The sequence below is a fragment of the Terrapene carolina genome, unplaced genomic scaffold, assembly GCF_002925995.2.
Source record: "Terrapene carolina triunguis isolate 2854851 unplaced genomic scaffold, T_m_triunguis-2.0 Scaffold227, whole genome shotgun sequence".
NCBI classification, from domain to species: domain Eukaryota; kingdom Metazoa; phylum Chordata; order Testudines; family Emydidae; genus Terrapene; species Terrapene triunguis.
The window spans coordinates 3,121,255-3,134,269 of NW_020664578.1; the positions used below are offsets into that span (position 1 = coordinate 3,121,255).

Genomic DNA, 13,015 nt, shown 5'->3' on the forward strand with positions numbered 1-13,015 from the left:
AGACATTGTGATGTGCTCAGATAGCCCAGCAGGGGAGCTGAGAGAGAGACAAAAACTCTTGCTTTCAGCTATGCGAGAGGAGGGGAAACTGAGATCTGGTGTAAAATTATAAATAAAGAAAAATATACGACTCTTAAATATCTCCTAAAATGTAAAAAAATACAACTCTCGCTTAAAATGATACAGCAGTACGTTTCCCCCCTTGGTGTACGCCACACTGCTCTACGCATCAGAATAGAATTGGCGACCTTGCTCTATTGTCTAATGTGGACCTAGGTGACCTTAAACTGACCCCCCCCCCCAAATGCAGTTTGTTTCTCTGTTTAGCTCTGCAGCGAAGGCAAGATATTTAATTCCCTGTTTTGGAGCTCGGCTGGCACCCATTACACCAAAGACCCCCCAGCAAAACCAACACAGGTGCTTGTCAATTTCATCCCTTGTTGAAAATAACGTTTTTGGCTCGGTGTGTGTCCAGCTGCTATGATTAGGTTAATGGGCACCGGGGACCACACGCCTGTTCAGATCTTCAGATGATGACACAAAGAGACACATCTAGCTATTAAAGCATGGAACCTGCATGGGCCCATTGAGCGATTAACCTACAATGTGACAATTAGGGGGCTTTGTTATGTAAATGGGTAATAAAATACAACCAGAGAACCATGACTCCCCCCTCCCCTTTCCTCCAATCAAAGTTGCCCTGAAGTCCAGATTCTGCTCTGTTAGACTGGTATGACATGGATTTACTCCAGATTCACCCCCAGGATAACAGAGAGCAGCATAAAGACGTAGCCCAGTGCATTATTATTATGTTTTTAAATTAAGAATTGCTCTGTCACCCTGCAAGGTAGAGATCTGGTTTTAAAAACCTTATTTCCTTCCGCACCATCATTGGGGTCCTGCTGCTTGTTAGAATTAAGTGGCGGGGCAGTGGGGGGGTTAGATTAATTGAAGATCTGGGTTGGAACTCACTCACCATCCGGATTTTAGGCCATCACTCCAGCACGCGCTTAAATCCCGTTGACCTCAGTGGGTGAATGTGCATAAACACTCTCCTGCCATCCAGCAAGGCAAAGCGCTTGTGTCTCTTCCAGCGCAAGGTCAGAACAGAATGAAGTCCCTCCATCCCCTTGCTGACAGCAGAAAGGACACAGCCGGGATCCTTCTCTCATGGTTTCCAAGCCACGAGATGGGGAAGATGCTGAGACATCTGCCTAACATTAGCTGGGGTTTTAAAGAACATTTAAATTCTAAGCTACGACCAGCGCGTCCGCTTGCTCTGAGAAAGGAGAGCCCCCAAGACAGCTTCTTAGCCTCTTGGTTCCTGGACAGTGCTGGCTTTATAGCGCAGAGAATTGAAGGGCCAGCATGTGACACCCAGCTTGGCATGAAAAAAGTGCATTGGTCCTAAGGAGAGAAGGAAAGCCAGGGTGTGCTTCCACGCTGTGCCCGAAGATGGCGCTAGATGGCTGCTACAACAAGGTTGCTGTTCTCCATCCAACATCCACTGCTGCCTATCAGGGTGGGCCCTTTGCAACCCACAATAGGGTGTCTGTAAAATAGCCCCCTGCTGTCCCTAAGGACCTCTGACCTCACTGCTCCGTCAGCCGAGCCATACATTTGCCCAGCTCGTCCTGGAGACACGCGGTGAGCAAAATCTTGGCGTAAGATGCCTCGACGCCCCTGGCAGCACGCAGCGCTGCCCAGCCCTGCCTTACGTCAGTTAAATCTGCAGGAGGAAAGAGACAGCAAGAAAAGCCAGCCGGAGCTCGGGGCTCGGGTTTGTCCCGTCTCTAATGAGCAAGGCGCGGGGCTTTGGGTGTTGCAAAAATAGAGCCCATTTGTGTGGCGCGATTGGGCCTTACATGCTAAGTTCTGATCTGCCCTCAACCCCTGGGGAGTTCCCTCCGGCAAGCGTCCCAGGCAATAGATTTTTCAAGGATCATACTTCCCCTTTGAGGGCGACATAGCTGGGTTGATCTAAGTGTAGATCAGACCTTAGAGTCAACCAAGGAGCTGGGGGAGGGCAGAGAGACAGAGGGCTACAGCGTTAAATACACGAAACGCCTAATTGGAATGACCAGCAACCCACAGACAAGACAGAGGTTAGCGTCACTCTCAGGCCAGCTGGGCTGCTGGCCTGGCGCAATGGAGCCCTGATCTCCGTTTGGAGGTGCTACTATCACACCCTGCCCCCCACCCACCCCAGGCTGTGTTTCTGGATGGCCTCTGTGGGGAGGGACTTGGGGAGAATTAAAAAAAAAAACACACAAACAACCACCCAAAGCACAATCCCTAAGCTTCAAAGCCAAATGTTCTCCCCCCAAACAGAAGAAACAATGTTTAAAATCCCTGAATAAACAATAATACAAGAAACCGAGCATCGCTGTATTGTTCAGCTGAAATGGATAATTGGAAGAGGGGACTGTCCCTGGATTAGTGCGTGAAATTCGGTCCAGTTACAGAGGGATAGCTGAGCTGATGTTGGTCCAAAGGAGAGAAAAGAATGCTACTTTGCCCTCACATACAGCACCTTTCCTCTAAAGCACTCAACAGAAGGATGCAAGTATCATGATCCCTGTCTTACAGATGGGGAAACTGAGGCGCTCGGCACATTAGGACCAGCCACCCACCGGAGCCAAGGATGGAACCGCTGCTCTGATACAGCCTCTGCCCTGCCAATGAGATCCTAGACCTGCTGCCTGCAAAATGTATGAATGTCCGATACCACTAGAGTCTACAGGGGTGGATGCCAGCGGCGTCTGGTGCGGATTGACCAGCGATTTGTGACACCAGCGAGACACGATGCAAGGACGCGTGCAGATCAGGATTTCAAATTCGGTTCACGTGACACAGAGGAACAACTTAGCTCTGCCGGTTTGCTCCTGCAAACCTGGCTTAGGAGCCTGAAACGGATGCTTTGTTAACACCTGAAATCGACGCCACTTTACATATGACTCAAAGGGCCCCGAAAAAGCAGTGGGGGGGGGGGGGGGGGGGTTGCGTTGCTCTCCACACACCACAGGTGGCTGATGAAAAAAATAAACGAGGATTTGGAGAATATTACACAGCCAAGATCCGTGAGCACACGTTGCACGTACTACTAGTTTACACCCACGTGTGTGAAATTAAATGGATCACGTGTTCACCAGCGCACACCCAAGGGCGAGCTCCAACAAGGGATTTTGGGTTACTGCTGCGTGGCAGGGCGCCTAGACATTAGATGGCCCCTTTGAGGAGCTGGCCCTAGCCCCTAGCTCTGATCAGGAGCTAGGTCAATTGGCGCCTGCCCAGTTAATCCGTTCACACTGCCGGGGCTGGGCCGTTTCCAGCCTGAATTTAGTGCAAAGAGGTTCTTTCCTCCTTCTCCTTCTCAGTCAAGTTTTCTTCCCCCCCTCCCCAACTCCCACAATGAATGAGCCGATTCTCACACACGTAATGACACCGAAAAAAGGGGGGAGGACGGGAAGGAAGGAGCGGTTGGGGGAAGGGGAGCGAAAAAATAAAATCATCGAAATCAGAAAATAAGACATTTCACAGTGTCTAACAACTTGAATTTCCTGGGGGGGAGGAAATCTGGGGGGGGGGCACGCCCCACTCACTGCAACACCTGCCCACGCGTCTCCGGCAGCCTCAACGCTAGCGAGCTGCCCACAGCCAGCGCTGTCGAGGCCAGCAAGATGGGCACGGCTTTCGTGACGCCGACGAAGGAGGTGAAGATGCTGATGCCCAGGACGGCCGCCAGCTTGCAGAGGGCGTTGAGGAAGCCGAAGGCTGTCGTCCTAGAGAAGCGGGGAGAGAGGACGAGGTTACAGGCGAGCTAAAGGGGTTGGGGGAGGGCAGTAGGCTGGTGGGCAGGGGGATGGGGTTAATGTCCCGTTTCTCCCTAAAAGATGGAAAACAAGCAGGGTCATAGCAGCAGCGGCCCAGAGTAATCTGACCGCGTTTCAGCCTCGTGGCCTGGGAATCTGGACACCTGCGTTCTATTCCTGGCTCTGCCACTGATCTACTGCATGACCTCGGCCAAGTCCCTTCCCCTCGCCCCCTTTCTCCATTTCAACTGTGAGTGCTTTTTGGCAGGGCCTGCCTCTCTCTCGGTATATGTACAGCACCCGGCACAATGGGGCCCTGAGCTCAGCTGGGGCGCAGATGCTACCCATAACACCCAGTGATGGAGAGGGGAAAGGATTTTTATTGTAGACACACACACACACACACTTTTTAAAGCTCTGCTGTTCGCATGAATTTTTCTATCAGGAAATCAGTCACCCCAGTGTATTTAACACCGACTACGGCAAAGCTACCGTAAAACTCTTCAACGACAGGCCCTGCGTTCTAACTTTAGCTGCAAACTCTCCAGCCTGCCTCTAGTCAGCACAAGGGCCCAGCTTCCATCCCCCTGCCCCACCCGCTTAGAGAAGGGGGATCCTCCTTCCAGGAGCCCCCAAGCCCCCTGCTAAAGCAAAGGCTGGGCCATTTAATGCCTTAATGCCTGGAGCAGCTCCCCAGTCCCTGTACACAGGCCACCTGCTCTCCTCTCCCTTCCCACTGTCTATTTCCAGCCTGCGGCAAGCTGCAGTCAAAGATCCCCTTTTCCTAGGGGGTCTGCACAAGCGTCAGGCACAAGGGGAGCCCAGACCATCACCTGGTGCCCATGCAGCAATGCCCCTCGCTCTCAGTGACGGGCCCTCCAGGCAGCCAAGGCCCAAGCTGGCAGCTCTGTGCATCAGTTGGGCCTGCGTGATTTCTCCCCTGCAATCAGGGGTGTCTGCAGGGGTTAGCTGCCGTGACTCAGTCCCAGGTGAAAGGGATGTGATCCATGGCTTAGCCTGGAGGTGGCGCCCTTGAGCCGCTCTGCATTACCAATGCCTTGTCCTCCGCATGTTCAGCCTCAAACCTGCAGCCTCGCCCGCCCCCACCATGCAAATGTTGATGTGCTCCCAGAATCCTTTGTGGGCCTTCCCCAAGCACAAAGGTTTATGGGGAACCCCTGGCATCTCAGGAGGGGGGCGGGACAAATTGGCAGCCCAGGGAGAGGGGTTGGGAGCCGATTGCAAATGCAGGGGATGCCAGCCGGCAGGCTCAGCGTGCCAGCGTAGGCCTGGTCCGGCTAAACTATGATTGCTGGCTCTTGGGAATGTGGCATAAGATCTCCTCACTGGTCCCACTCTCCGAGTCAAATTCACCCATGCCGGGGCCCACTCTACAGTCAGTGCCCAATTCACAGATGAGAAAACGGGGGTACAGCAAGAGGAAGTCACAGGTCTGTGCAGCCAGGCAGCAGCAGAGGTGGGAAGAGGACCCCCAGGAGTCCTGTGCCCCAGTGCTCTACTCTGCCCAGTAGACACCGCTCCCCACCCAGAGCTGGGACTAGAACTGGCTGAAAAAGAGGGGGGGGGGGCGCTTCCTTTCTGTGAAAATTTGTCCAGTTTTAAGAACGTAAGAACGGCCATACTGGGGCAGACCAAGGGTCCATCTAGCCCAGTATCCTGTCTTCCGACAGTGGCCAATGCCAGGTGCCCCAGAGGGAATGAATAGAACAGGTGATCAGGGGCGGCTCTATGTTTTTTGCCGCCCCAAGCACGGCAGGCAGGCGGCTTTCGGCGGCGCGCCTGCAGGCGGTCCGCTGGTCATGGGGATTCGGCGGCATGCCTGTGGGAGGTCCGCCGGTGCTGCGCCATTGGCATCCCAGCTGCCGAATTGCCGCCGAAGCCGCAGGACCGGCGGACCTCCCGCAGGCATGCCGCCGAAAGCTGCCTGCCTGCCGCCCTCACAGCGACCGGCAGGCCGCCTCCCGCGGCTTCCTGCCCCAGGCACGCACTTGCTACTCTGGTGCCTGGAGCCGCCCCTGCAGGTGATCATCAAGTGAGCCATCCCCTGTTGCCCATTCCCAGCTTCTGGCAAACAGAGGCTAGGGACACCATCCCTGCCCATCCTGGCTAATAGCCATTGATGGACCTATCCTCCGTGAATTTATCTAGTTCTTTTTTGAACCCTGTTACAATCTTGGCCTTCACAACATCCTCTGGCAAGGAGTTCCACAGGTTGACTGTGCGTTGTGTGAAGAAATACTTCCTTTCGTTTGTTTTAAACCTGCTGCCTATTCATTTCATTTGGTGACCCCTAGTTCTTGTGTTATGAGGAGGAGTAAATAACACTTCCTGATTTACTTTCTCCACACCAGTCATGAATTTATAGACCTCTATCATATCCCGCCTTAGTCGTCTCTTTTCCAAGCTGAAAAGTCCGAATCTTATTAATCAAATGTGCCCTCCCAAAGCAGGCTGAAATGTCAAAACTGTGGAAATTTTCATGGAAACGAGATTAAGGAAAAATTCCATTTGGGAAGAACTGAAATGAAACTTTTTGGCTTTCCAGCTGCCCTCAGGGAAGGCTCTAGTTAATTTCTTGTGAAATTGACAAGTACTTTCCTTCCCAGTGCTGGAGAGGCAGAGAGCCCTACCACATTGCCTCCCTGTGAACCGCCCCAGCTCTGGGCGCCCGAGAGTGTGACCAGACAGCAAGTGTAAAAAATCAGGACAGGGGGTGGGGGGGTAATAGGCGCCTATAGAAGACGAAGTCCCAAATATCAGGACAGTCCCTATAAAATCGGGACATCTGGTCACCCTAGCACCGGGGAGGTGCTGCTCGTCCCACCGAGCCAGGGCAGGGGGAGGCAGGGGCACCCTGGTCTTTGCCTCTCCATCCCCTGGAGCTGGCGTTCAACAAAGGTTTGGTCAAATCTCTGCCTGATTTGGCTCAAGATTTCACTCTGCCAAACTGGCATTTTCCAGCAAAATTAAGTTTAGTTGGAAAGTTTCTGACTGTCTCCTTGCTTCTGCTCTAACCACTAGACTCTCCTCCTGGGGCTGGGAATAGGACCCAGGAGTCTTGACTCCCAGTCATTCTGCTCTAGCCATTGGGCCACCTTCCCTCCCCCCAACATGCAGCGTCCTTCAGGCCCTGACAGGTATTTATCGTAACTGCATCGTGTTCCCAAAGCTACCAGTCGAGGTGGTAACCCAGGATTCCTCCTTCTCAGCCACCCCGAGGTGGCTTCACGGGACCAGCCCACGTCTGGACTGGGCATCCCGGGATCAGGACTTGCGCTGCCTTGGGTGGATAATGGAGGCGTGGACTTGTACCTTTTGTCCGAGGGGTAAAGCTCCACCGTCAGCACGTCCAAGGCGTTCCAGGAGGCGATGCTGACCCCCCCGAAAAGGCAGAGCAGGGCGATCATGGCTGACTCGCTGTTCCCGAACGACAGGAAGAAGCAGCTGACGCACGACATCACGCTGGAGCCGGCTGCAGCAGGACGAGGAGAGGCGTGTTAGGCTGGGGAGGAGGGTGTATCCGCAGGTACAGGCCTGGCTGGAATCGTACCTGGTCAAAGCCAGCATCACCCGCCTGGTGCAAGAACCTTCTCCTATGCATCAGCCTCCATCACTCCTGCAAGGCCTCCTGACCGTCCCCTCCACACAACCCAGTGCAAGATCCTTCTCTTCTGCAGCCTCCCTGCCCTGCCCACCATCTCTCACCAGCTTCCTCCTTGCTCCTTCGTTCTGCCGGTGCGAGAGCCACAGACTCTGCAATTCTGCCAGGCCCTCCAGCTACAAGCGGCAGCTGAAGCAGCTGGCCCGAATCCTAGCCGTGCCCCTGCTCTGCAAGGAGAAGTTTCCCCTCAGTGCAGGTCAAGGAGGAGAAGGTTCACTGGGAACAGCTGATGCCTATGGTACAGGTGGATCTAGCTCAGGCATCAGCCAAGGAATAGAGCCAGTGGGGAATTTTTCAATCAACATTTTTTTTTTTTGGGTAGGAAAATGGACTCATTGAACCTGTTCGTGGGAAAGGGTCAAATCTGATGCATTTCCCCTTTCGAACCATTTGAGGAGTTCTGTCTTTCAGCTTAAAATGACTTTTCATTTTGAAACGTTGTTCGAGTCTGATAAACCCCCGTCTTTTCGAAAGAGAAGAGGTGGACCTAAAAACCAAACCGTTTGAAACGATCGAAACGGAACGGGTCACCAGCCGGGTTCGGAAAGAAAACATTCCGGTTTTCAGTTCGGGACCATGTTTAAGATTTTCAAATTTTTGTCCCGAATCTGGATGGGGGGAAACTTTGAAATCTCAAAAATTCTCACGGGCTGGGGAAACCTTTCCTTCCCAGCTCTACCAAGGAGGCATGCAGCCAGACTGGGGATTTCTGTTAAAGGGTGAGACCCTCTCTGGCCAGGAGGGGGCAGCCGCAACTTCAAGCCACAGGGAAGCTGGATTAAAGGGGCAGGGGTCAATTTTTGCTCCTGTAGCCAGGGTCTATAGGGAGATCAGTGCAGAAGGAACAGGCTATCCCTATCCCCATGCTGCCACCACCACTTCCCCTGCCAGTCCCCAGGCAGCATCCCCGCCCCTCACCCAGCATCCGGAGGCGCCCGATCTTGTCCATGAGCAGGGCCGAGACAATGTTCCCCGGCAGCACGGCCAGGGTGCCCAGGAAGCTGACGAAGTAGATCATGTAGGCGTTGTTCTCATCGCTGAAGTCCAGCTGGCAGCCCTCTTTGTTGTGCAGGAAACTGCTGTTGGCCATTTTGGAGTTGATGAATTTGTACTCGAACAGGTCTGTGGAGAGGGAGAAGACGACACGGGGCGTGGCCTTGCGCTGAGCTGCAGAGCGATGAGCAGGCCGTTTGCCCCTCCCACCAAGCAATGGGGGGTGGGGGTGGGGCAGATGGGCTGTGATGCAGCCACCTCTGGGGTGGAGCGCAGCAGCTGCTTGCGCACCCAGCACCGAAAAGCAAACCACTTCTCATGCGCAACATGGCTGCTGTTTAGCGGCCGCGCAGCAACGCTGCGCAGCTGTCACCCACCCACCACTGAAATGCAGCCACCTCTGAGGTGGAACACAGCTGCTGTTCAACAGCATGCAGCCGTGCTGGAAGTGGAGATAGAAATGCAGGGGACTTGTAAGCCACCGGGGTGTAATTAGCCAAGTAACCAAGACTAACACTTTTCTGTTTTGCAGACTGGCCCAGAGAATCAACATGAACAGCCGGGCGCCTGGGTTTTAATGGCTAGGTCCCAGCCCACCAGAGGGCAGAATGAGTCAGTGCAGCATTGCAATACAGGGAGGGTGGGACACAGAGGTCCCGAGTGGTCATTTGTTCTCGCACACAGGGCCAGCCTTGGAGCGGCATCTGTCCCAGGTGAAGATGGCTTTTGGGGGGGGGGGAAGAGAGGGGTAAATTTGCTCCCCCTTCCACAGCGTTTGTTGATGCCTTTCAGAAAATATGTGGGTTAGCAGCTCCAGCGGCCTGATCTCTCCTTGTCTAGGGCTCCCCTCCCAAAGCCCATCAGAGTCTATTCAGTGCCGAGTCACCGCGAGGCAGCTGATTAGCACGGCCCGGAGAATATTTAGCAGCAGCCTCACAGCAAGTGCAGCAATTTCAAGCCCCACAGAGGGCCGGGTGGGGAATTAAGGCCCTAAAACAAAACAGCCCTGGCCCCATCCTCCTCCACTCTGCACCTTGCCCAGCCATTTCCACTGGTGCAAAGTGGTTCCCGGATGCTGCCTGGTAGCTTTTTACACCCCCTTTTGCATCGGTGTGTGGAAACGGCTGCAGATGGGGGCAGGGCAGTGGAGAATCAGGCCCCCTGTTTGTTCCCCCGTCATGCTGGTTGAGACGCTGCCCTCCACTGACACACACACACACCCCAAAACATCACGTTCATGTCGCTTGCCCTCCCCTTCCAGGGACCCCAAAAGCAGCATCTGCGCTAGTTAGGCTAGCGAACACAAGGGCTATTAATCCTCATGCTCCATGGCACAAGCTGACCACCAGCTGGCCGGTCAGGAAGGAACCTCCCCTATGAGGTATACTATTAGCCAGCAAGGTCCAGTGTTGGAGATTTCAGCCTGTCTCTAAGGGCATATCTACACTGCAAAATACGGTGTGTTCTTAACATGGGTTAACTAACCCACATTAGCTAACTCGGGTTCAAATAGAAGTGAAGACACAGCAACTTGGCTTTTAACAGGGCTTAGTATCTCAAGTTCAGTCCCTGGCTGCCCTATAAACTTGAATTTGAGCAGCTGACCCAAACTGCCAGGTCTGTACTGCTATGTTAACCTGAGTCAGCGAACCCAAGTTGAGAACACACCTTTGCAGTAAAGACATAAGCTAAAAGCCAGAGTCAGTGTGGCCCAGTGGATCTGGTACTGTCTCAGGGGTCTCAACCTATTTATCATTGTGGGCCGTATCCAATATTCTGGCCCTCAGGATGTCACATGGGCTGCAGCTCTGTGCTGATTGGGCCAGGTTGAGACCCACCGGTCTAGATGGCCCATTGACTTGTTACAGGACAGCAGGAAGTTACCTGTGTTGTAGAAGACAGTGGAGAAGAAGGAGCAGTTCTTGAAGAAGGTGTTGCTGGAGGTGATGTCTTCGAAGTAGCAGTCCTCAAACAGGGAGTCCTCAAAGGAGACGGATTTCAACTTGAGGCCGATGAACCTGCCAGGCACGAACCCGGGGACTGAGCGACCCAAGAGCGACTGGGATAGGGGGCGTGGGAAGTGTGGGTCTCCCTCCATCACGGGGGAACAAAAATGGTTTCTGGACCTTGCTAAGCCAGACACTGGATGTTCGGAGACCCCTTCTGTGCAATGAGTTTGGTGGGTCTCACTTCAGTATCCACGATTGGGAGTTAATTAAGTATCTGCAATTGGCACAGCAGATAACTCAAGGCTTGCATGGACTATGGGGGTCCATAAAGGCAGGGGTCCGTGTGTGGCGGGGTGAGGGGCAAGCTTGCCCTGTTGATGCCCGTGCTCTGGTTACACAAAGGATCCCAACCTCCCCAGCTGCACTCCTGGGGAGGTTCTGGCTGCATTTCCTCCAGCGCCTAGTTATTCATCCAGCCCTCCTCCTCTCGAGCCCAGAGACCTCCTCCCGGCACTGCCCAGACTAGCGATCCCGCAGCGCAGGCACATGCAGCCCATTCTCTGCAACCACGGAGCCATGTTAGACCCCACCAACCTCCCAGTGTCTTCGCAGGCTCTGCCCAGTACAGGACACCCGGTTGTTTTCCCGTGAGCACGGCCCCCCCAGCACCTCGACCCATCTCCCAAGGGTCAAAGAGGGCTCTTGCTAATTGCCCTGGGGGTGAGGAGGGACGACCCACCACTCACTTGTCGTTGTAGTATTCACCGTTGCGGTGGATCTGGTTCTCCAGGGTGAAGTTGAAGGTGAAGTGCTCCACCTTCTCGCGGGTGAAGAGCTTGGTGCGGGAGGCATATTCGATGTTCTGTAAATGCTTGATCATGTCTGGGAACCAGACGGTCAAGCCGTAGTAACTATCAGAGAGAGAGAGAGATCAGTACTTATTGTCTGTCGTGCCTAGGAGCCTGAGTCATGAACTAGGACCCCGTTGTGCTAGGCGCTGTACATTGTTATTGCTATTAGGTGCATTACGGTAGCTCTAGCACCCTAAGTCATGGGGCAGGAGCCCAGTGTGCTAGGCACTGTACAAAGAAGGAACAAAACTCAGGCTCTGCCCCAAGGAGCTCACAGTTAGCGCTGGGTGGGAAATGGTTTCCCGGGAGATTCCTGGAAAATGTTCCCGTCTCGACTCAGGATGCAAAGATGAAATCTCAAAACTTTTTCACAAACTGAAAAAAACCCTGCAGTTCAGGTCAATCAAACGGCTTCATTTTGATCCTTTTTGAAATGCTTCATTTCCATTTTGACCTGTTTGTTTTTCTTTTTTTGAAACATTTTAAAAAGTATAAATTAAGTTAAATTTTCAAACAAAAAGTTGTTTCCGACTGGAAAATAAACGTTTGGTTTCAAAAAGCTCGAAACATCCCGTTTTGATCCTTCTGACTTCTTTTTCCAGCTGGGCAATTCATCAGCCTGCCCCTTTCCTGCAGAACAATTCGGTTTCCATGAATCTGCAATTTTGTTTGGCATAAAAACATTTCTCAGAAAAACCCCCAACCAGCTTGACTTACAATCTAAGTATCAGACAAGGGTCCCAGGTCTCTCAGTCCCAGTCCGGGCTCTGACTCCAATGTGTGTTGGATCTGGGGCTTAAATCTCAACTAATAACAGGGCATCCTTTCCCAGTACGCTGCCCTGACAGCATCCCTTCTCCATGGACCATCTTGTCTTTGGCCTCTGTGCTGAGGCTGCCAACAAGGGGCTGGCTGAGATTGGGGATCTCCACCCCTAAATCTGGGCTCAGACCCACCAAGCCTTTCCCCCAAACACTTGTTGCTCTCTGCCATCCAATGGTGGATTTGAACCAGCCACCTGAAGACCCCAGAGTTGCCCCATAGAATGGGGTGCACCTGGCTCCCCCTGCACTGGGGGATGGCCAGTGCTGGGAGGAGGTCTCTGGGCTCGGTGGGTTGTGGTGGTGGTGGTGGGGGGGGATGCTCATCAAGAGGGCAGCTCTGTAGATTGGGATCTTGTGTGTATCCAGAGCATGGGCACCAGCTGGGCATGCTTGGCCCACGCCCGCTCCACACACCGACCCCTGAACCATTCAGATGAGCCCCTAGCCGATTGGAATGGTGGTTTAAAGACAGCAGGAAAATGTACTGACCCCTGCATAGCTGGGGGCCCGTGGGGTGTTCAGAGAAAAAGGGGAGAAAGAAATGGCCTTTCCTGCAGCGATTCTCATGGCAGATTCTCTGCACTGAGCTCCATGCTTCAGCACCAAGGACAGCTACTAGAGTCCAAAGTCTTCCTGAAGTCCTTCCCAGGGTGCGGTCAATAACACTGCCGGGGATAGAACCCAGGAGTCCTGACTCCAAGCCCTACACTATAGTCACGGGAGCAGATTCCCTCCCAGACACAGAACCCAGGAGTCCTGATCCATCCCCAGGCTCCAATCCAGTCACTGGATCACGCTCCCGCCCTCTGCCGAGATATGGGGAGTGAATAGGCTTTCTTCTTAATGTTCAAAAAGAGGATAGATAGATAGATAGATAGATAGATAGATAGATAGATAGATAGGG

At 53.4% G+C, this 13,015-nt stretch overlaps 1 protein-coding gene across 1 annotated transcript in view; it reads right to left on the reverse strand.

The window, feature by feature from the left end:
* Positions 1–3,598: 3,598 nt before the first annotated feature.
* The window catches only part of SV2A (synaptic vesicle glycoprotein 2A), a 36,129-nt gene continuing 26,712 nt past the window's right edge, over positions 3,599–13,015 (reverse strand). The window contains exons 8-12 of the mRNA XM_026656310.1: positions 11,183–11,347; positions 10,372–10,505; positions 8,413–8,616; positions 7,146–7,305; positions 3,599–3,782 (exon numbers count right to left, since the gene is read on the reverse strand). Coding sequence (XP_026512095.1) covers positions 3,599–3,782; positions 7,146–7,305; positions 8,413–8,616; positions 10,372–10,505; positions 11,183–11,347 — 847 coding nt within the window. The remainder of the gene's footprint in view (positions 3,783–7,145; positions 7,306–8,412; positions 8,617–10,371; positions 10,506–11,182; positions 11,348–13,015) is intronic.